Source organism: Cavia porcellus, unplaced genomic scaffold (genome assembly GCF_034190915.1).
Source record: "Cavia porcellus strain 051 isolate PalLab524CR breed Dunkin Hartley unplaced genomic scaffold, mCavPor4.1 scaffold_27, whole genome shotgun sequence".
NCBI classification, from domain to species: domain Eukaryota; kingdom Metazoa; phylum Chordata; class Mammalia; order Rodentia; family Caviidae; genus Cavia; species Cavia porcellus.
The window spans coordinates 9,157,659-9,179,515 of record NW_026947510.1 but is presented as its reverse complement, the minus strand read 5'-3'; the positions used below and the strand labels follow the sequence as shown (position 1 = coordinate 9,179,515).

At 38.9% G+C, this 21,857-nt stretch overlaps 1 protein-coding gene across 4 annotated transcripts in view; it reads left to right on the top strand.

Moving 5' to 3' along the window:
• The first annotated feature begins 14,832 nt into the window (after window positions 1-14,832).
• Window positions 14,833-21,857, top strand: part of Itga8 (integrin subunit alpha 8) — a 171,465-nt gene continuing 164,440 nt past the window's right edge. The window contains exons 1-2 of one of the 4 annotated variants that reach the window (XM_063237858.1): window positions 14,833-15,125; window positions 15,643-15,776. In XM_063237858.1, the coding sequence (XP_063093928.1) occupies window positions 14,920-15,125; window positions 15,643-15,776 (340 nt within the window). In that variant the 5' untranslated portion in view covers window positions 14,833-14,919. The remainder of the gene's footprint in view (window positions 15,126-15,642; window positions 15,777-21,857) is intronic. The other 3 variants (XR_010043725.1, XM_063237857.1, XM_003462769.5) reach the window with 3 other exon arrangements.

Here is a 21,857-nt window from a genome sequence, read left to right as displayed (position 1 = left end):
CACAGCAGGGGCACTTGCTTGCTTGTTTTGGTTTTTGTTTTTTTCAGCCTGACATGCAAAGGACCAGGATGGATCCTATGGTTCAGTAATATCTTAAAATAAAAAATCTGGGAATTTCTCTAGGAAAAGAGAGAAGAGGAGGATTCAGAAGAAAAAGATAATAGAGACTTAATCCAAGACATGCAAAAGCAAATGTGGGTTTTCAGGGATTTTTCAGAGATTCTGAACAAAAGAAGAGACTCATCACTGGAGGGAAGAAGAGCAAAACTGTGGTTTGTAAATATGGGTGCTTATTATCTGGATGCCCCTTAGCCATCCAGACACACATGCCTTCCCTAAGACTTCCTCATACTCAGGATTTCTGCTAACAACAGTAGAATGTTGACTTCAAGAATGTGGGGGTCCTGCCTATAATTCCAGCCCTCTGAGGGGCTGAGACAGGAAGATTACAAATTCAAGGCCATCTTTGGAAATTTAGTAATGAGTAAAATTTATCACAAAATAAAAGCTATGTAAAGGGCTGGTGACATAGGTCATGTGAAGGCCTTGGGTTCAGTTTTCAGTCCTGCAAAACAAAGTAAAAAAAAAAAAACTGCTCTCAAGGTAAGCAATAGATATAAGTCATGCTTATATAAGCGTACCCCCGTACGCACTTGTGCTAGAGAGTTGGGTTGTGTCCTATGTCCTCAGATGTCCAGAGCTTTGAAGCAATCCCAAGTGGCCCCCCACAAGCAGTATAGATTCAATGACATTTATTTTCTATTCTGTGTTATAGTCCATCACTACATTATTTATTTTGTTGTTCAAGTCATCCCAGTTCAGAAACTGGGAGCTACTGCAGTTGACTCCTATTGCAATATTCGCATACATTTGTTCTCTGAGCCCTCCATTATTTTCTATATCACAAGACACAGAAGGTTAAATTTGAATATATTTGCCTCAACACTTGAATAAGTCATATTTCTCCCAAAGGTCTGGTTCTTTTTGGTAAACGGCTGTGTTAGAAACCATGATCAGATATGGCTCTGCTCTTTGCTATGGAAGACCATTGGTTTTAGGCAATCTCATGAATAACACCTGTTTAATTATTTATTTTTTTATGCAGTACTGGGAAATGAACCCAGGACCTTTGTGCTAAGCTACATCCCCAGCCCTTTTTTCATTTTCAATTTTGAGACAAAGTCTCCCTAAATCACTAATTTTCCCAGGCTAGAGACTGAACTTGAGATCCTCCTGCCTCAACTACTTATTGAGTAAATCAACTTGTGATCCTCCTGACAGAGTGCTGGGATCACAATGTGCTCCAGTGCCAGTATACCTGGCGTAATGTTCTTTACTTTAACTTCTGACTACTCAGAGGCTGAGACAGGAGGATTACCTGAGATCACAAGTTAAAGACCTGCTTGGGCAACACAAATGACACCTCACCTCAAGAACAAAAAACAAAAAGAATCTGATGTTAGCGGCTTGGCCCCAACAGGGAAAAGTGGTTCTCCAGAAATGAATATGATAGCTATTCTGTAATTTACTTTCAAATTAGATATGTAATCTCCTGAAAATTACTTAACTCCATCATATCCAGGCATTATTATTTTTCTTTTTTTGGTTCTGGCAATAGAACTTACGACTTCACATTGGATGCTTATGCCACTGAGCTAAATCCCCAGCAGCATTATTATTTTCAAAATGTGAATAATTAAATATATATTAAAAGAAATAATATATACAAAGTGTAAAATAAAGCACAAGTACATGATTGAAAAAATTAGTAACTCTTTAACATAAAAGAGCCTCTTTATGCTTTTGAGACCTTTTTAAGAAGAAAATAACTGCTTTAATAAATATTTTTCTCCACAGACAAAACAATGCAAGAGCAGTTGACCTGTTTATTGATATTCTTCCCTGTGTTTCAAACTACTTATTGAGTAAATCCACATGCGTGTATGTATATTATCACTAATTATATATATATATATTATATATTATATTACATGAATCTGAATTGTTTTCCCTAAGCCAAATTTACATTAGATTTTTCCATTTATATAGAAACACAATAATCTACCCAAATTATCCAGATTCAAGCTCTGGCTAATACTCCTGCTTTTAGAAAAAAAATCTATGAAATGTTGACCAACTATTTTTTAAATTTTTAAAATCACTGAAGTGTTTTAAGGCTAATTTCTAAAAGAAGGAAATACAGAGTAGAATCCAACATCTATCCTTATGAGATTATTTTGGGTTCCTAATGAAATGAAATACTTAAAATTGGGGAATGAAAGGTCTTTTCAGACAGAGGCAAAAAAATTTAATCTATGGTATTATAAGGATTTGAGGTAAATATTCCATACTCACCCTTGACCTCCTAACAGTTTATCCCATAATACAAAAGATGAACTAGAAATAAACTTATCCTTCCAACAACCAACACTCAAGTTGAATTCTTGAACACTGATTAAAGTGATTGAATAGTATTAGTGCTCAGAGCAGCCTGCTAGAAAGAAGTGTGAAGCTTCGTGAATGAAGATAGCATTTGTCCCATATGAAATCTATCATTTAATTTAAATGTTTTTATGTGAGAGCTTATAAGGAGACCAGGTAGTAGGAGCAAAACCCAAGAAAAAAGGCAGAAAATACAAACATCTCCTTAGCCCATGCTGTACATTATAGACACAACAATGGACACAAACTTTAAAATAACTCTGAATATGTTCTTTGAATTAAAAAGCAATGGCAAACTTCAGAGAAAAATGGAAACTAAAACAACAAAATAGCCTTTGGGAATCTACAACTTAGGGATATACCAGCCAAAATATAGAACTCAGTGAGTTTATTTGGCAACCGATTAGTCACAGTTATACAAGATAACCAATGAACTGAGAGACATTCAAGACTATTGAGATAAATCACATAGAATTAAAAATATAAAAATAACATCAATATATAGGTTGTTCTATAAGAAACTATGGAAGAATTAGACTCTCATAAGATGATAGAGGTAATGCAACAGAAGCAATATAAGAAGGTACGTTCTCTGAATAAACTTTTTTTCCCCCTAAACTGTGAAACATATTAATGCATGGATTCAAGAAGTTCTTTACCAGTCTCTGTCTGCCAGGCCCTGCCACCTGAAGGCTGCTTCCTGCAGGCGGCCAGCAGGAGCAGGGACACACAGCCAGGTAAGCCCCATGCAACTGTAGGCTACCCCTGAAGGACCTTGCTTCCTTTGAGTAGCCATCACTCACTGGAAAAATCAGGCAAACACACCCTTGTGTGCCTGCCACCATAACAGGAGTCCCAGTATAGACACACAGGCTGAGAGAAGCAGCCCCACCACCATGCACCCCTGGCCACTAGAGAAGCCTCAGTGTAACTGCATGGACCTGGAGAAGCCCACCATATGCTCTGCTATCTCCCTGTACGCCTGGTTTCAGGTGAACTAAAGTGTCTTTTCCATTCCCCTACACTGTGGAAGAGCTGCCAATGTGGGAAGTGTTTGGGGCCCCAAAATCAGCTTGTTGGGAGGAACCCAGGAGAATATCAAGATGAGGAAACAAAAGGCAGTCTCAGACCTCCAGCCCATACAGAACAAGACAGAGAGATACAGTTATATAAGAAAATGTAAATCACACATCTGAAATCTCCAAAAGGTTAGCAGCTAATGTAAAGAAATAATTTCCTGTGACTGTAAAAGTAATTAAGTTAAAAATAACGTCTCAGGTAAAAGAAGAAATCACAAACATAATGAAAGAATTGCATAGCATATCTAAAGACATAGATTAAAAAAAAGAAGAGCTTAGGAAAATGATGGAAACCTTGAATGAACGATATAGAAAGAAATTACAGTGCATGAAACAGACTCAGAGAGATATCCAGGAAATTAAAAAAGTCAGTCAAAAGCTGGCAAAACCACTTGAAAGAGACTGAAGATAGACTTTCATATGTTGAAGACAGGATTTCAGCTAGCAATTGTGAAAGGAAAGATCTCTTAAAAATAACAAGGAAACAGGAAATAGCAATTCAATGGCTGCAAGATGATGCAAGGAAACATAATTTAAGAATGATAGGTGTCAGTGAAGAAGCAGGGGTCAACACAAATGAAATAAAAAGGCTATTTACAGAAGTAATATCAAAAAACTTCCCAAACATGAGAAAAGGATCTGGCATGTAGATAAGTGAGGAATAGAGAACTTCAACTAGTCATAAACAAAATAAATCTACACCCAGATATATAATAATCAAGGTCTCAGAAATTCAACACAAGAGCAGAATATTAAAAGCTGTTAAAGAAAAGAAACAGATCACCTATAAAGGAAAACAGAATTATGGCAGACTTGTCAAGACAAACGATCAACTTGAAAAGAGTCTGGAGTGAAGTGTTTCAAATCCTGAAAGAAAACAACTTTCAACCCAGATTGATGTACCCTACAAAACTATCTTTCAAAATTGATAGAAAAATAAGATACTTTCATGATAAAGAACAACTGAAGGAATTCATGATCACCAAACCAACCCAACAGAGAATGCTAAAGAATATTCTAAAGAGAGATAAAAATGACCATGGTTCCAGGAACAGCAGCAGAGGAAGATCACTAAATAGGACAGGCAATTGAACAAAGGGGAAAAGTGGAAGGCCAATAACAGGAAGAGCAGGGCAGAGACAAAATAATATATGCTGGTTGTAACCATTTATGTAGATGGCTTTAAATTCTCAGCAATAAAAAGAAACACAGGGAGAGCAAATCAAGAAACAAGAGCCATCAAAATACTGTATACAAGAAACACATTTAACTTGAAAGGAAATTCATAGATTGAACATCAAAGGAGAGAAAATAATTTTCCCATGCAACAGAAGACCAGAATAAAAGCAAAGATAACTTGCCCATCAACCACAGAATGGTAAGAAAGATATAGTATTTTCATACAATGGAAAGTTACCCAGCTATAAAGTAGAATAATCTCAAGGCTCTTGTGGATAAATGGATGAAACTGAGGTCATGTTCATGGGTGAAACAATTTGAACTCATATGGATGAACACTAGTATAAAAAACAGAAGGAGTTAGTAGGATCCAAAAAGTACAATAGATACTATAAAAGTGATAGAAGAGGAAACACTTAGAAGGGGAAGGTGGTACCCACTGTTAATTTCTTATTGTCTTGTCTTGAACTCTTGCATTGTTTGCATAGTTTTTTTAGGTTTGGTTTTATTCCATCTTGTTTTATTAGATTTTACTGTGTCCGAAGGTATGGGCAGCTATTTTGAATATAATTGGATGTATTATGTTAATCATGGTTGGCTTCCCATTATCTTATTTTGAAGTCCTATATGCTTTCATTCATTTGTGTTTGTTGGTTTTATTGTTTTGTTTTGTTTGATCTTATTATGTATGATGATATAAACAGCTATCTTGAAGAAAATGAGACATTATAGTAGCCAATGCTCATTTCTTATCATCTTGTTTTGAAGTTCTATTATGCTTTTATTCTTTTGTTTTGATTGGTTTTATTTGATTTTATTTTGTGTGATGGTATGGACAAATGTTTTGAAGAAAATGAGATATTATAGTAACCATTATTCATTTCATCTTATCTGGTTTTGAAGTCCTGTAATACTTTTATTCTTGTGATTGGTTTTACACTATTTTGTTATATTTAATATGATTGTGTGTGAAGGTATGGACAACTATTTCAAATAAAACAAAGAGACATTATGGTAGCCACTGTGGATTTCCTGTTGTTTTGTTCTGAAGTCCTGTGTTGCTTACATTGTTCTGTTCTGTTCTATTTTGCTATGATTTATTTTATTCTCTTTAAAATAAAAATGTTCTTTACCTCAAGAAGCATAAATAAAAGAAAAATCATGACTATGCATATCATAGTAAAGCCACTGTACACCAAGGACAAAGAAAAATTTTTAAAGCAGGAGAGTTTTTCAAAAGGGGTATGTTATCTTTAAATGAGCAACAATTAGGCTAAAAGCTGATTTCTCAACAGACAAAAGTTAAAACTAGAAAACGATGGCACAAAATAAATGAACAAGTAAATTTAAACATAGAAAAATTCTATGTACATGGAAAATACCTTCCAAGAATAAAAGTGAAATAAAGTCATTTTCAGACAAACCAAAAACCATGAGATTTTGTCTTTAATGAACCTCATTAAGATACTCTAATGATTGTTCAGTAGGCAGAGGACACTCAGAAATTCAGGGTAAGAGCAGCAAATGTGTTAAAACTGTGGAAACCAGGGACAAACATCATTCATGTAAGAAAATACTGGTACTGTCTATGATGTTAAAAATTTTTGAGAATTAAAATATGTGACAATAACATAAGTCAGAAGGGGGTAAATGGCACTGCACTATTGTATTCAAAAGCGTCTGAAATTTCCTGGAAAGAGGTAAAATTGTTACTTTATAGTAGAACTATGAAAGAGATGCACATCTTAAAAATATAGTAAAGGACGTGAGGTTATAAAACTAACAGAAGGAAAATGAAAATACAATACTTCATCAGTTTAAAGCAGACTAGAAAAGAGTGATAAAAAATATGGAATGGTTACAACAACTTGAAAGCTAGTAGAAAGATTATAGATTTAAATCCAAACTTATTAATGACTATATTAAATGGAAATTCACAGCAACTGACAATATCCCATGCCCTAGAGACCCCATGACAAGGCATATGCACAACCCAAATGCATGCAAATGAGTACTATGAGACATGTACATAGATAATCATAGCAGCATTGTTTATAAAAACACAAAAAGAATAATAATCTAAATATTTATCAATAAAGCAATGGATAAATAAGCCATAATATATTTGTACAATGGAATGCTATTCACTAATACAAAAGAATGCACCAATGATAAAACAGTAACTCAGATGAACCACAAATGTACGTTAAACTAAAGAGGCAGATGGTATAATCCCCTGCAATAAAGTTCAAAAACAAAACAAAAGAAAACAAAACAACAAAGCTATGCTTTGTAAGTTAAGGTAATAGTTAGCTTGGAGGACACAGGGATAGGAGCTGGTAAAAACACAAAAGATTTTGGGACATTGGCAATATTCTTTTTCTTGATGTGGGTGGGAGTTACAGGGTATTTTGGTTTATAATGACCAATTATGGATATATTTATATTTTGCAACTTTTTGTGTTTGTTACATTCTGATCTTTAAAAAGTTAAAAAAAAAAACCCAAAACTTGACATCTCTTCCCTGTCTTTTCTGCTAGCCAACCAGAGTTCTGTTGCCTCTTTTTCATGTTTCTCAGACTTAGTCACCTTCACCGAATTACACCATCCTAATGACCTTGAGTTTTTTCATATATGGACACATCTCTGAGTGTATTCTTACTATGCATTACCTATTTTATTACATTCATGTAACAATCAGATTGATATTCTAGATCATCATTTACATCTCAAGAAAAACTTAAAAAATAATTTGGTAACTTCCCTATGACCCACCACTGCCTGCAAGAGTATTAACCGAGAAGGCTCAACCAAGACAGCAGGGCATTGTGATCAAAAGTACAACAATTTCCAGGCTAAATTTCAGCAAATGGTGAGTATTGTCCACATGTGTTGGAAATTGAGGGCAAAAGCTAACATTTCAGAAACAATCCATAACCAATTAGAAATGTACATAGCAGTGATGACTAACAGATATTTCTTTTCATATGGGTTTTTTTCATAATTTTTATCCACTGAGCCTTTGGAAGTCCATGTGATATACTTTCTGGTATGACCATCTTACAGATAGGGAAATTGAGTCAGAGAAATGGTATATAACTTACAGAGGGTCCTACAAGTCAGTGCAAAACAGGGCTATAAACCCTTGTATCTGGCTTTAGAATCTGGTTTCTTAATTCTTGCCTTATGTTATGACTCTTTATCTATGAACAGCATTGGTTTCCAAACAGAATTGCACTGTACCTAAACTCACTGCAAGATTTAGAGCTGGAGAGAAAAGTTAAGTATGTTTAGAATTTATCTCTCTTCTCCTCTGAATACGATGCAAATGAGTGAGGCACATAGTGACTAAGCATTGTACCATAAACAATAAAACTAACAATAAAAAGAACTGTGATTTAGATCCCTTCTCTCCCTGGGATTACTATCATTTCCCAAACTTGGTGCAGTAACATAATTTTTTTTTTTTTTTTTTTTTGTGGTACTGGAGATCAAACTCACGACCTTGCGCTTGCCAGGCAGGCGCTTATGCCACTGAGCTAAATCCCCGGCCCCAAGTAGCATAAATTGAGACAAATAGTTTTGCACAGGTCTTATAGGAAGTCACTCTAAAACCTAATTTGAGCAAGTCTTTCTTGTAAACCAGTTGACAAATGGATCAAGTTTAATCCATTTCTTTCTTTCTTCTTCCAGGAATATTACTTGTGGTCTTTCTTCTTTTCTTTATTAGGGGATTTTAGCACTCGTCTGCTGTTTCTAATTTAACTTGTCATATTGCTATTTTTGTGCATGTGCCCAAAGGCCTTTGGGAAAAGGACACATTTTTTTACGTTAGAGCACACACACACACAAACCAGAAAGATAAATTTAAGACAATTAGTCATATTTTAGATAATCTCAGTATCATAGAAGACAAGAAATTCACTTCCAACTTCAAGTTATTCTTTCAACCATTACTCACATTGGAAACTAGCTAAAGCATTCCCTACAGGGAGAATAAGATAACTAAAGCCATTGTGACAAGTAACTCTGGCAGACACTGTCACAGAAAGCTGTTAGGTGCTAAACAGGGGTCTTTTTTTTATGTAAGTTACACAGACATCTGAACTCATGGATTCTATAGGAGGCATAAGATTTTCAGGAACACTAAATGTCTCAGTGTGGTTTGGCACATACCAGTGAATTTTGCTAAGACACTTTCCTAAATCAGTGGGTCCAGAGAAGTCATAGAGTTCCTTGTTTTCCAAAGCAGATGAGGAAGGCTACAATCATACATCCTTTAGAAAGTCATATCATAGTCTATTTTTTATGTTGCCTTGTCACATGGTTTCAGGGTTCTCTGTTTAAAAATATCTCATCGAGTTTTCCCAAACTTACCTCTACCTTTATCATTCTCTAACATGGGCTTTTAATCTCCCTCCTGGCCCCAGGTTGTTTGCTTATATGGTACCTTTATTATCACCAAATCATTAGTTCCATGAAAGGAAGAATTATAGTCATCTCTAGTAACGGTAGGTTTGGGTTCAGGATCTACATGGAGACCAAAGTCCAGGGATGTTTCTTATATATAACAACATGCTATTTGCATATAACTTATGCACACCTTCCTAATATTTAAAATCATCTCTGCATCATTTATATTTAATATAACATGAATGCTATGCAAATAGTTGTTGTTCTGTATTGCTGAGACAGCAGTGACAAGGTCTGGAAATGTATAGTATAGTCATTTTTTTCCTGACTAGTTTTGATCCACAGTTGACTGTTTCTGTGGCCTGCAGCTGTTGGATTGGCCGGGTATCTTGTCTCTCAATGACTGCCAAAGGGCCTAAGAGATAACTGATCCTCAGATGTGCTGGAAGGACAAAAGCAGTGAATAAAGCCACAAAAATCAGGAAGGCCAGTGAGACTGAGGAGAGTGCAGGCTTTGCAAAGACGGCAGGGAAATCTAATTTGGATTTTACTATTAACTGGGAAAATATTAAACACTATTTTTTATGGGCAACACTGTCCCACATCCCTCCCACCCATCCTTCCTTCCTTTTCCTTTCTTTTTTCCTTTCTTTTATTTGACGATTTGCAAAGCTGTAACAAGACCATAAAATCCAAATAAATGTGAGAGAGATCACCTCGACAGTTGGAAACTTTTTAGTGAACAATATTTTAAAAATCCATTTGTGAGGCCATCTGTATAATTAGGAAGCTAAATCATTTTTCACCAGGAAGACTTTTATTACTCATGGAAAAACCCATACTTGCAGAGAAGCACAAACACTAGAGGGCAGTCATAGACACCTTTCTGGTGTTTTCTAAGGGCAAGATAAACACTGCAACCTCTCCCAGGGTTTCAAATGTGCCTGTATTCATTCTGCCTGAGGCACCAGGCTTCACCAGTTTCTGCGCTTGGATGACTTCCTTCAAGTAGGAGACCTTGCCTGATACCTTTAACCTCCCCTGAGAGTTGCCTGAAGAAGCATCTGTCTCCCCACCACACCTGCACACACACACTCAGGTCCAGAGCTGCTGTCCTTGTTATGGATCCCTGCGGGTCCTGCAGCACTGTGTTCCATGAAGCCCTCTGCTCTTTAGTGTGGGCATCGGTGGGGAGAATTCCATGGTTCCCATTTTAAGTGCCCTCATATCCACATTAAGGAGATTCAGAGACCTGAAGGCATATTTTGCATTGAATTCAAGCACAAGCTGTTGGGGGAATGAGACCCCTTAACTGTGAGAATCCAAATTTACAGCTAAGATGCTATGAATTCCCTCCCATCACGCTCCCTGTAGTTCTTCTGGGCAATGATTAGTAGACGAGCCCTTCCCACCATCCCATCAGTAGGAGTTTCAGAATTGTGAGTGAAATGATTCTCCTCCAAGATCCTGACTGTCAGTTCGCCTTTCTTCAGGATTTGGTTTCTTCAGAAAATTCGTCCGCCGATCTCAGTGCTAAGGAAGAGCATGTTCTGTGTTACCTTCCCTTTAGAGGAAAGAGTGTTTTACCAATTTTTATTTTTGTACAGAACAAGGCTGTTTTTAGAGGCTTGTTCTAAAAAGAGATCAAGTTGGAGTCTGGTTCTGACTAGCAGGAATTTTCCTTCTGCTAAAGGAACTGCTCGTGAGCTTGAACTGCTGCCAATGGGGGCGACACTGCTCCCTGCAGCACTTTTAACTTAAAAGTGGCTAATAAAATCATGAAGGAAAATCATAAAAGAGAATTACAAACAAAAATCATCAAAAAGGAAAAAAATGATTTGACTATGATGAAACTCACCCTCCATGGACCAGAATAGAAAATGTACAGACATAAGCAGATGTCAGCAGAGAACTTGATGGCTTTCAAAGTTGTTTCCTCTTCGTAGGCTTCACCAGCCACTTTCTGCTAATCGGTTGTTTTTAACATTGCAGGAAAACTGAGAAATATTGGGCAAAAGAAAAATCTGAAGTCAGTGCAACTGACCAAATTACAAGAAGAGACTGGAAACCAACTTTCTCTTTTTGGTGCATTTTTTAAAATTAGCGCATCTTTTTAATATATAATGATTACATTCACCATGGGAAATAGGCACATGTATGTAACATATCTTAATTCTGTTTTTCATCCTTTTCTTACTCCCACCTCCATTTCTTAGTTTTCTTTCCATTTGAAAAAGACCTATCTCTCTAATTCCTATTATCTACCTTTTATTTTGTTCTTTATTTATATTTTGGGTTTCTTCTCATAGAAGAGAAACCAGGCAACCTTTAAGCTTGTGCGTCTGATTTATTTCATTCAACATCATCATATTTAAATGTAGCATCCATTTTCCTAAAATGGTCATATTTAACCTTCTTTATGGCACAATAGCAGATGAAAGGATAAAGAAAATGTAGTATTTGCACATGAAAATGAGAGAGCCATTAAGTGCATGTTGCTTTTACATTGACTTACTTCATGAATGGTTTCATCAGCATATTGAAAGTGTGCCTGTTTTAAAGAAATAATCATGTTAGGACTCTAATACTTCTTGATTTCATGGATCACATTTCATCGCATAAAGAAATAGATTTGAACAGAATCAGAAGTGATAGTCACTTGTTCAGTTATGGGTGTATTTGGAACTCTGCACTAACTGGTTAAATGCCACAGCATCTCTATTTTTAAGCACTTCGTACATGCCTACAACTCCAAGATCACTTTTTCCTCTGGTACTCTTTACTTGTTTATTTTTAGAATGTTTGGGCCAAATCTGTTCCATCTTTGACCTTTGAGTTCTTTTCTCTTTAGGGAAACAACTATGTATACCTTTCTCACTATCAAATGTACACATGTACTCTCATGCATGATAAACAATTCCCAGACTTGCTTTTCTGACAAATAAATCCGTGCCTGTAGATCTTTAAAATGTCAAACTTCTCATTCAGCGCGAGACCTGTCACTATCCAAGCATGTCTTTTACAATACCCCAGAGCTTGCTGATTGGCTTGGTTCCTACATGTCAGAATGCTGAAAAGTACAAGACACCTATTCGGACTTAGCCTTTCCCTACAGTTAGGGAAGGCTTTTCTTTTTATTTCCTGGCTTTTTGTAAGATTTACTGCTCTTTCACTCATTTGGCCTCCTGGAAGGTCAAAGAGCTCTGAGTTAGTTTGCTTTCCCTCCATCCTTTTAATACAAAGATGTTGTCAAACTTTTTTCTAAGAGCACACAGCTGTTATATGGAGCCTCACAAGCATCACTCAAGTGATCACTCACAAGTGATCACTGAAGTATCACGCCCACAGGGGCAGTTCCAAAGAGCTGATTGCCTCTTCCAAGGTAGCTTCTCTACCTTAGAAACTGACAATCTACCTTTTGGCAGATCAGTTTGCTTTCGAAACTGATAGGTCTAGTTCAAATCCTACCACTGACTTACTTTGTGAACATGCATAAGTACATGCACTTCCTGAATCTTAATCTGAGTTTTCATCTGCATAGTGCAAAGTGATACTGTTAGGAAGACAGACTTGTGGAAGTCAAGAGCAAGTGAGTTTTAGATGCAAGGAACAAGAATACATCCGTATATGTGACATTAACTCATTTTTCCCTTACATTGTCTTCAATAAAAGAATGGAAAAGTGAAGACTATGGTGAACATAAAAACAAGTGGGTACAGCAGGAGACACCCTGTGCTGTGCTGCCCTGTATGAATCAAGACTTTGTGCATGATGGGGCTGGTTCTGCCCAGGAAGTCAGTACACAAGTCGGATGCAATCTAGGATCATGCTGTTATCTTCTGACTACTTTAGATGCTGCACATCACCCTAAGGCTTGCCTGCACTGCGACAGATTTCACCATACCAGTCAAGAAATGGACAAGTTGAGGTTATTCTCTAATCTCGGTGGCCACAGTGGCTTTGAACATTCCCATGTGTAAGCTACATATGAATTCCTCGTTGAAATTTGCTTTGGAAAGTATCACTTTTTATTTGCACAGTAACTTCACCAGAGTAGTACTCTGTGTCCAACAGAAGTGCACTTCCATCATCTACTCCTCATTCCTTATCTGAGAAAGGAAAATATATTTAGGAAATGATTCAGATGTAGCAATTTGCCAGGGATTCTTCTAACAACTGATATTTGGTATTTTTACAGGGACAAGGACAGGTAAAGATGGAATATTCAAATCAGTCTGTCAAGTGGGTTCTGATGAAAAGGAGCTGAGAAAATCTGGCTTTTCAGTGGGCTCAGAGATTTTTTTCTTCAAATAGTTTCTCAAATCCGTATCAATGGACTGACAGTTCCCTGACTGCAGTTCCCTGATGCCATGAATCTCAGACCAGTAACTCATTTCTAGCAATGACTCAACATCTGTTTCCCATACCTGTTCATCTTACCTCTCTGCTACTGTTCGTTACTCTTTTCTTCTGAGAGGGTACTGTCAGACACACCTTGGATCCTTTTTCCCTGTCATCTATGCCTGGTCCTTTTCCTTTTCCTTAATATTTGTGTTAACTGCTTTGGGGTTAACCTTCTGTTAACTAGGATGGGATCTTTATCTCTTCGTGCAGCTGGGGAAAAGCTTCTCTCTCACCACACACACACACATCCTTGTCACTAAACTTCTGGAATCTCATGGACACCTTGTGTCTCTGCTCTAGAACTATCTCCCTATGCTTCAGTATATGTTCTTGTTAGATCTAGGTCATGAATCCTTGGCCTCAGGAGATCTGTCCAGCGCTATTTCCCAACCTTTTTTAGCTCACTCTTTTTATCTCAATCTTGTGCACAACCATTTACTCCCAGCCTCCCTGTCTTTAGTATTATCTCACTTGCCCTTTCCACAATGCCCAAATCTAACTGAATCATTCAAATTCTCGTCTAAATGTGCATCTGTCGCCAAATCTTTAAACACTTCGCAAACGACTTCCTCCTGGCTCTGCTCTTCACTTTTCTTTAACTCAGACCCTCACTGTCCTAACATCGGCCTGTGTGCCTAGGAGTGTCACACCAGGGCCTTAAGCTTGCTTTGCTCTTCTTCCTCTCCTGCTGGCTTCTCGCTCCCTCCTCAAGCAGGGGATATGGAAAGAGATCAGTAACTAATACCGGAGTTCGGAAAAAACCTACACTTTCTACTCCAGATTTGGATAACTTGTACACTGCCTCATCCCTAACTTTGTCAACCTTCACACTCACACAGGGGGGAGAAAATTTACTACCAAGTTATTGTAAGTGCCCGGAGACGCCTTTGAGAGCAATCTCAATAAAATCTCAAAGCTTTCTTTGTCATTTCGGTACCTCTGCGGAGAAGTGGGGCAGAGCTGAGAAAGGAGGGTACTGTTGCGTGGCAACTTCTCTCCCAGTCCCAGAGACAGGGTCCACAGGCTACCTAGGCAAAGTTAAGAGGAGAGCTGTACCTGCTGGACCTGGGTGGGGGTAGGGTACCCTTTGCCTTTCCTTCATCCAGAGGGAGCAACTGCGGGAAACAAGCAAACTCTTGCCCCACCTGAGGGGCTTTGTTTCTGAAAACAATGGCTCGAGGTGGTTGCGTGCATGACTCAGGGTGCTGAGCGGCCTCTGCAGTAGACGACGCGCTGCAGCCCCAACCCGGACCGGCCGCCAGGAGGCGCTGCCACATTCCGTCCCCGCCCGCTCCGTGGTAGTGCTCGGCTTCCCTCCCTCCGCAGCGCCAGCCGCCCTGGGCAGCAGGCGCGACCAGACGCGGGACTGTCACCGCGCAGGCGGCCGCCGGGGCGCAGGGCGATGTCTGCCGGGGCGCGCCGCGGTCCACGGGGCAGCCGGGCGCAGCCGCTCGCGCCCCTCTGGGGCTTCTGGGCGGCGCTGGGGATGCTGTGGTCCCCAGCGTCGCAGGCGTTCAACCTGGACGCGGACGAGGTCACGGTGTACAGCGGTCCCGAGGGCAGCTACTTCGGCTACGCGGTGGACTTCCACCTCCCTGACGCTCGCACGTAAGTCACTCGCTACTCCCACGCGCAGGCTGTCTCGCGGGTCTCCCACCCCCAGACTGAGATCCTGTCCCGCTGCCCACGCGCGGTCCCATCCTGCTCCACGCGCACCACCAGCCTCACCTCTCCTGGTGCAAGCTGAAGGTGACTTAAGAACTTTGAACTAGACCTGCCTCTCGCATAAAATTCCCAGTGGCAAAGGTTGTGCATCTTACAAAGGAAGACGAGAGGACTCTACAGACTAGCCAGTTACTGCACTGACCGCAGCGCGGTCTGTTTACACAGAGCCTGCAACAATTCAGGGTCTGGGCGCAAGCGCTGCGGGCTTCAAGCAGCTGGGCTCTGTCCTCTTCCTTCTGATCTCAGGGTACGCACACAGCTCCACCTAGAGAAGAGCTGGGTTTCCCGAGGGCGCACCAAGTCTGATGGTCTATCTCCAACCCCTACTCATGACCGCTTTGCTCGCCCACGCTTTTGTGATCCCCTTGCCCAGGAGTGACTTTCGCCAACTCTTTCACAGAGCCAGTGTTTTGGTGGGGGCGCCCAAAGCCAACACCAGCCAGCCGGATATCGTGGAAGGGGGTGCTGTGTACTACTGTCCTTGGCCTGCCGAGGGGTCTGCACCGTGCAAGCAGATACCATTTGACACCACCAGTAAGTGATGTTTGTCACTGGGGACTCTGGCCTTGATTTGAGAGAACCTGAGCCATCCAGGAGTCAACCTCCCTCTTCCTTTGTGCTCCTTCTGTCTGTGTGACAGGTTCTGGTGGTTCCACCCTGGGTCAAAATGTCTAATGAATCCCAGGGAAAGGGCAGTGAATTTCCGTTTTGAGGATTAGGGGCATCCTTGCAACTTCTTTCCTTAATGACCAGAGGTGAGCTTTTGAGGATGAGGACATGCTTTGGAAAAATACAGTTCTGTGTTCTAACTTGACTTCACATCACTGGGAGAGATGCGTGAAAAGATAGTTTCTTAACATTTCCACTTCCAAGACTCCAGAGGCAAGAGGTAGTGCAGGAGACTTATCTCTCACTCTGTGTTGCATTTAATTCTTTACAGGAAGAAAGAATTTTCTTTCAAAATATCGGACGTTGGATGCAAACTAGTACAGGCAGAGTGTGGATGGAGTACATTCATTTCCAAAATCCCTAGACAGATGTTTCTTATTTAATTAAAGGGAAAATACATTTTAAACAATTCGGTCTGGTTATGTTTCTTCTGGTGTTTTCTGTTTGGGTTCTGAGCAAATAATTTCAATGTAATGCTTTTGAAAACACTAACACTGAATGTTTTTAATCTGTAGCACCAAAAACTTTAAGAATTCAAATGACATGTATTATCAGAAAGCACATACCTCTTTCCAGAAAGATACGGATGTGTCAACTCAAATTAACAGTCTTTGCTGATCACTTAAAATACTTAGTGTACTGCACAACTATTTTATGACATCATTCTTGATTACCGTGTGTTTTTGCTATTTTAGTGTGTTTAGAATGGATGTAAAATGTCCATTTTCAAAAGGATTGTGATGAAGTTGCTTGGGATGAAGTTGATCCTTTAATTTGTATGTTGAAAGAAAAATAATTTTGGTTTTCTATGAGTATGAAAATTATTTCAAAAAATCCATGCAAGTATACCTTAAATTATGACCTAATTAGGAGAGTCTTCTATAAAAGCATTTTAAAATTTTATTTTTCTTGCCTATGTATATATGGTTACAATAGTTTATTTGTGCTTTCATTAAATGATCCAGCTATTTCATGTTTTATCAGCATTTAGTTTTAAATTTAACAATAAGGAAAATTAAGTTTTTTGTTGTTCTTTTGTAACAGAAAGCTTTTAATTAATTGTTTTATCAAGACTTAAGATGACCTCTAGTTGTTGACCTCTAGTTTAAGAATAAAATTACTATATCAGAAGAATTAATTATTTAATACGATTGTAAACATTCTTGTCTGAAACATTTGTATTTTAAAAAATATTTTAAACTCAAACATTGACACACAAAAACACAAATTGTTAGTATTACTTGAATTTGCATCCATGAGAAATGCTTAAAGTGTTTTCACCAAGAAGCAGCATGTAGTCTTGGAACCTTCTAAGACATGCCACAGCACATCAAATCAGGATCTGGTTAGCATAGTTTTCCTTTGATAAACAAAGAATCAGTATTTATCCAGATAAGTGACACCTGAATACCTTATAAACACTAACCCCAGGGGACATCATGGCTTAGTAGATAAAAATCAGAGAACCCAGGCATCCAAATGAAGTTTTAAAAACTGACCACTCCCAATAAAAATTTTCCAGTGTTAAATTACAATAGGTAATGTTTTCCAGGGTTCATTCTAAAACACTTGCTTGGAGCTTTGAATTCACTTTCCCATAGAGAACTAACTGACAGATTGTACTTTCATTTGCAGAGTAACCCACAGGAATGCACTTAACCCTTACTGTAACAGGATTGTACTTGTAGTAAACAGTATCATCCAAACTAATATAGTGTTGGCAATTAAATAAACAGGACTATAATCCAGAAAAGATCAGTGTTACTTTGGAGAAAGATGAGGGAAGAGATGGCCACTTTTGTGCAGGTCCTGAAGAAGATGGCTGAATTCTCAAAAGGCTTTAGAGACTAATGTTTCTGGGTTTACACTACATCTTGCTTTGAAATACATGGGATATTTTTCCCCCCTGAAGACAGATACATTCTATGATTTCACTTCCAACCATAATATAATCACAGTAATTTGAAGATTCATTTGTTCATGTATGGAAAAAACGTGAGGGAAAGAAAGGAATCAATGGATGTCTCTGAAATATTTGAGCAAGAATTTTTTAAAAAGCAAGGTGAGGACGGCTGCAGAATGTTTGGGACCATTCATTAATGGTTCACGATAAAATCAACAGTGCAGTCTGTGAAAAAGAGGAGTCTCATTGAGACAGATAGGAATCTTTGGGGAAAGAAAGTTCCCTGTGTCAGCCATCAGGGGGTACTGTGGGCACAGAAACCTCCATGGCTGTTAGGAATGGCCTGAAAGTGGGTGGGGGTGGGGGGAAGGACTGAAAATTGCAGATCAGGCCTTTGCTGCTGAGTGGGTGCAGAGCTGTATCTCTCCCCCGGGCCAGGTACTTTCTCCCTGTGTTGTAAGAAGATAGACCTGGCAGGGACTCACATGATGTGAGGCTGTGCAAGTGAAGAAGGTGGGGAGGGCAAACGCCAGTCCAGCGTGATCATCAGTTTCCTGGGCAGAGAGGATTCTTGGAACCAAAACTCAACGGTGGAAGCAGACATTGCTTAATCTAGCTTTTTGCAGTTACAATTGCCACATCGCATTATACTTAATTGATGATTACTGTGTGCCAGTCTCTTTACACACATTGTTTCTAATTTAGAACTCGAAACAACTATCTAAAACTTGATTTTTGAGTAAGGAAATAGACAGCAAAGGTATTTTCAAGACTGGACAGTTGCGAGATTATTATAAAGGTCTGCTTATTCCCAAGCCTGTTCACTGCATCTTCTTTTCAGAGATGGGGAGAAGATAGTTCTCCTTGGAGAGTAAGGTAAGAGTCATAACCGGGTTCCCTGGTGCCCTGGTGCCCACTGTTCATCTTTTCCCACCCCAATGTTTGCTCCGGAGAAAGCCAAAGGGTTGAAGCAGTTTCAGTAGGAGATCGTCAGGAGTCAGAGGTTTCTAAACAGGCTTTTCTCAGTGGGAATTATGGGTTGGCTATATCCCTGGTTTGCTCAAGCTCCCTGGATCTCCTCTCAAGATCCCCAGGCAGGTGCCTCTGAGTTACTCTCTACCTAGTGTCAGCAATACACCGTCTCTGATTTTCACATACAAACTGACACTCACACAGCAGTAATATATGTATTATTAGATTGCCTATGTTCCTCTGTAAGGATACCTGTACTTTTACCAAACTGTCTGATTTCTAGACATCTAAAGTAAATTTAAACTGTTAATGTCATGCAGACTCCTGGAGTGTCTACGATTTAGTGTTTTTCTGGTGAAATCTACTGTATTTTCTCAGCCAAGGTTCTGAGGCCGACTGGCCTGTAATTTAGTAGTCTCTGTATATCTCTCTGTGATCCTACATTTCAACTGATTTAACTCAACTGCATTTTCTTTTTAAACTACCTGTTACTGTATTTCCTTGTAGTCATTATTCATTTTTGGTTCACCTTACCATAACTTGGATTTTTGTGTTCATCTTATGTATTTGGCTTTTTTGGTCTTGCTTCTTAAGATAAATGCAGAAACAGAGGAAGCGTGCGCTAGCCTAGCATTTCAAATGCATGAATACTATTAAACTCTGGTCCTTTCAAGTTTGGAAAAAGGAAATTTTAAGGAAGCATATGGTGGTGGGGGAGGTGCAAAGAGGAGATAATTTTGCTGCTCTGTACAAAATCAAGTGGCTCCAGAAAAGCACTTCTCTCATCTCCCTTGTCTTTCTCTTTTACTTCAATGGAACCAGATTCCACCCCACCCCCAAATTGGTTTCTTTCACTTTTGCCTCAGGAGCTCTTGAAAGTATGCCCTGTGCCTTAAGCAATCTAAAATATCACGTCTGCCAAATTCATGCCTGTGTTTGCTAAGACCCTTCCAGCATTTACTTCTTTTTCCACCTAGCCTGTTGTTTTAATGGTTGTTAGACTGGCCTCCTTCCTCTAAATGGGAGAATGAATGAAAATAGTGAAATAGACACCTCGTCTTTGGGATAATGAAAGACTGAATGCAGCAGTAGTAACCAAAGCATAGAACACACAATATGTGATTGTTCTCGATGCTCAAATGACACATTTTGAGAAGAAAAATAATGGAGTGTGCTAATAAATGATGATAATCATCACAACCCTAATAATAACAGAGGCAGTACAGCTGGGAACCACTCACAATTAGGGACCCACATGAAAAGCAAACAGGAAGCAGTGGGAGGTGCCCCTGAGATTTAGATGTCATCTAAGAAAGACTGTTAGAATATGCCTGGCCTTAATTTATTATCTATGTGGTATGATACTTTAGAATTTAAAGCAAATTGATTTGGTTAGGAAATTTTAAAATTCCAGAATGATAGTTTTTGTTTGAATTGTGTTTCAGCTTGGACAACAGAATCCTTTATTGGGGGGCAGGAGCTCTGTTTATTTTGTGTTGGGGGCCCTGCATTAAGGAGCAGCCCCAAGCATCTGGCTCTGTGACTGGTGCAGGCTTGGGTTTTGATAGTCTGGGGTGTTCCCTTCATCTCCTGTGAGGGGTGAAAACATATTGGTAGCATAAGTGTTGCTTGATTTGAGCTTCCCTAGAAAGAAAGCAGGTTTTTCTCTCTTTTTTTTAAAAAAACAAAGAAAAGAAAAGTGTAGGTCAGAGCTACCCAAGTAAATGACAGAAAAAGTAACATACAAGTGACAGAATTTAGGAACAGCAGAATAAGTTCAGTTGGAAGTTTAAAAAGAGGAAACAAAGAACCCAAAGATAACCTATCTCTTTGAAGAATAAATAATGCCATAAGCAGTGCAAGTTTGGCTATTCATCTATATTTCTATATATCCATGCATCTATATACCTATAAATCCACATATACATATTAATATATATGTGTATAATATATACATGGAGAAATTGTTCTCTATACATCTGTATGTACATATGTGTGTATACATGTGTATCATATACACAGAACATACAAAAGTACACACACACACGCACAAATGTTCTATTGATGTCATTAAGATCAGCTGATTTTTTTTTTTGTCTCTGAGAGTGATTCATGATGGTTACGAGGCCTGAATATGCTGACCTGACAGCAATCCATCCCTAAAGAAATCTTGATCGACTCTGACTACCATGCAATAGAATGCAACTGAGTCTGGATAAAGAAGAGAGGAGACTGTGGTTCTTACAGCCCATAGCAACCAAGGAAGCAATTAGAAAAAGGAAGTCCTTGAAACTCCAACTAGAAATGGGAACCAGACCTGCTCCGTGGCGAGTGAGTTGAGCTGTATGAACACTAGGCGCCTGTTGCTTAATCTGCAGAATACTTTCTGGGAGCTGGAGTCTGTGTGAGGGAGCCGACATCCAGGTTCCTGGCAGTCATACTCCCAGCAGCAGCTGAGGACTCTGGGAGAATTGTGGCAAACAGTCTTGAAATTATTCTGAAAGTAGAAACATAAATAATTCTGAAAGTAGAAACATGCATTTGGACCTTGAAACAGACTGGTAGAGATGTGCACATGCAAACTCTACACACTGTATATGGAGTCCTTGACATGAGATGTGTTCATAACATACCTGCCAATCTTACTAAGAGCTCTGCTCATGTAATTTTAATACCACTGGGATGCAGGAACATTTGAGAAAGATAGATGTAAAAACAACCTAATTATTGATTGTCTTTAAAACACACATCTTTTAATCCTCAAGCATGTTTAGGACATTTATAAATTAGTATTTCATTTCTCAAAATTCAATTCTAGTACATGGTTACTAAAGATGCAAGGTGTTTCTGCATAATGAATCCTAAAATAGATTTTAAAATGTCACTTTTAGGTTATGTAGTAAGGAGATTTAAGATATACAAGTAGGTCATGATTTGCTGATAGATTGGTTATACTCAAAGTATTCTACCTAGTGCACCAGTTACAGAGTGTTGTGGAATTCTGGCAGCTGGCTCTCAGATGAATGTCACCGGTCTGGAGAGAGTAGAGCTCAACTCCAGCCTTGCAGAAA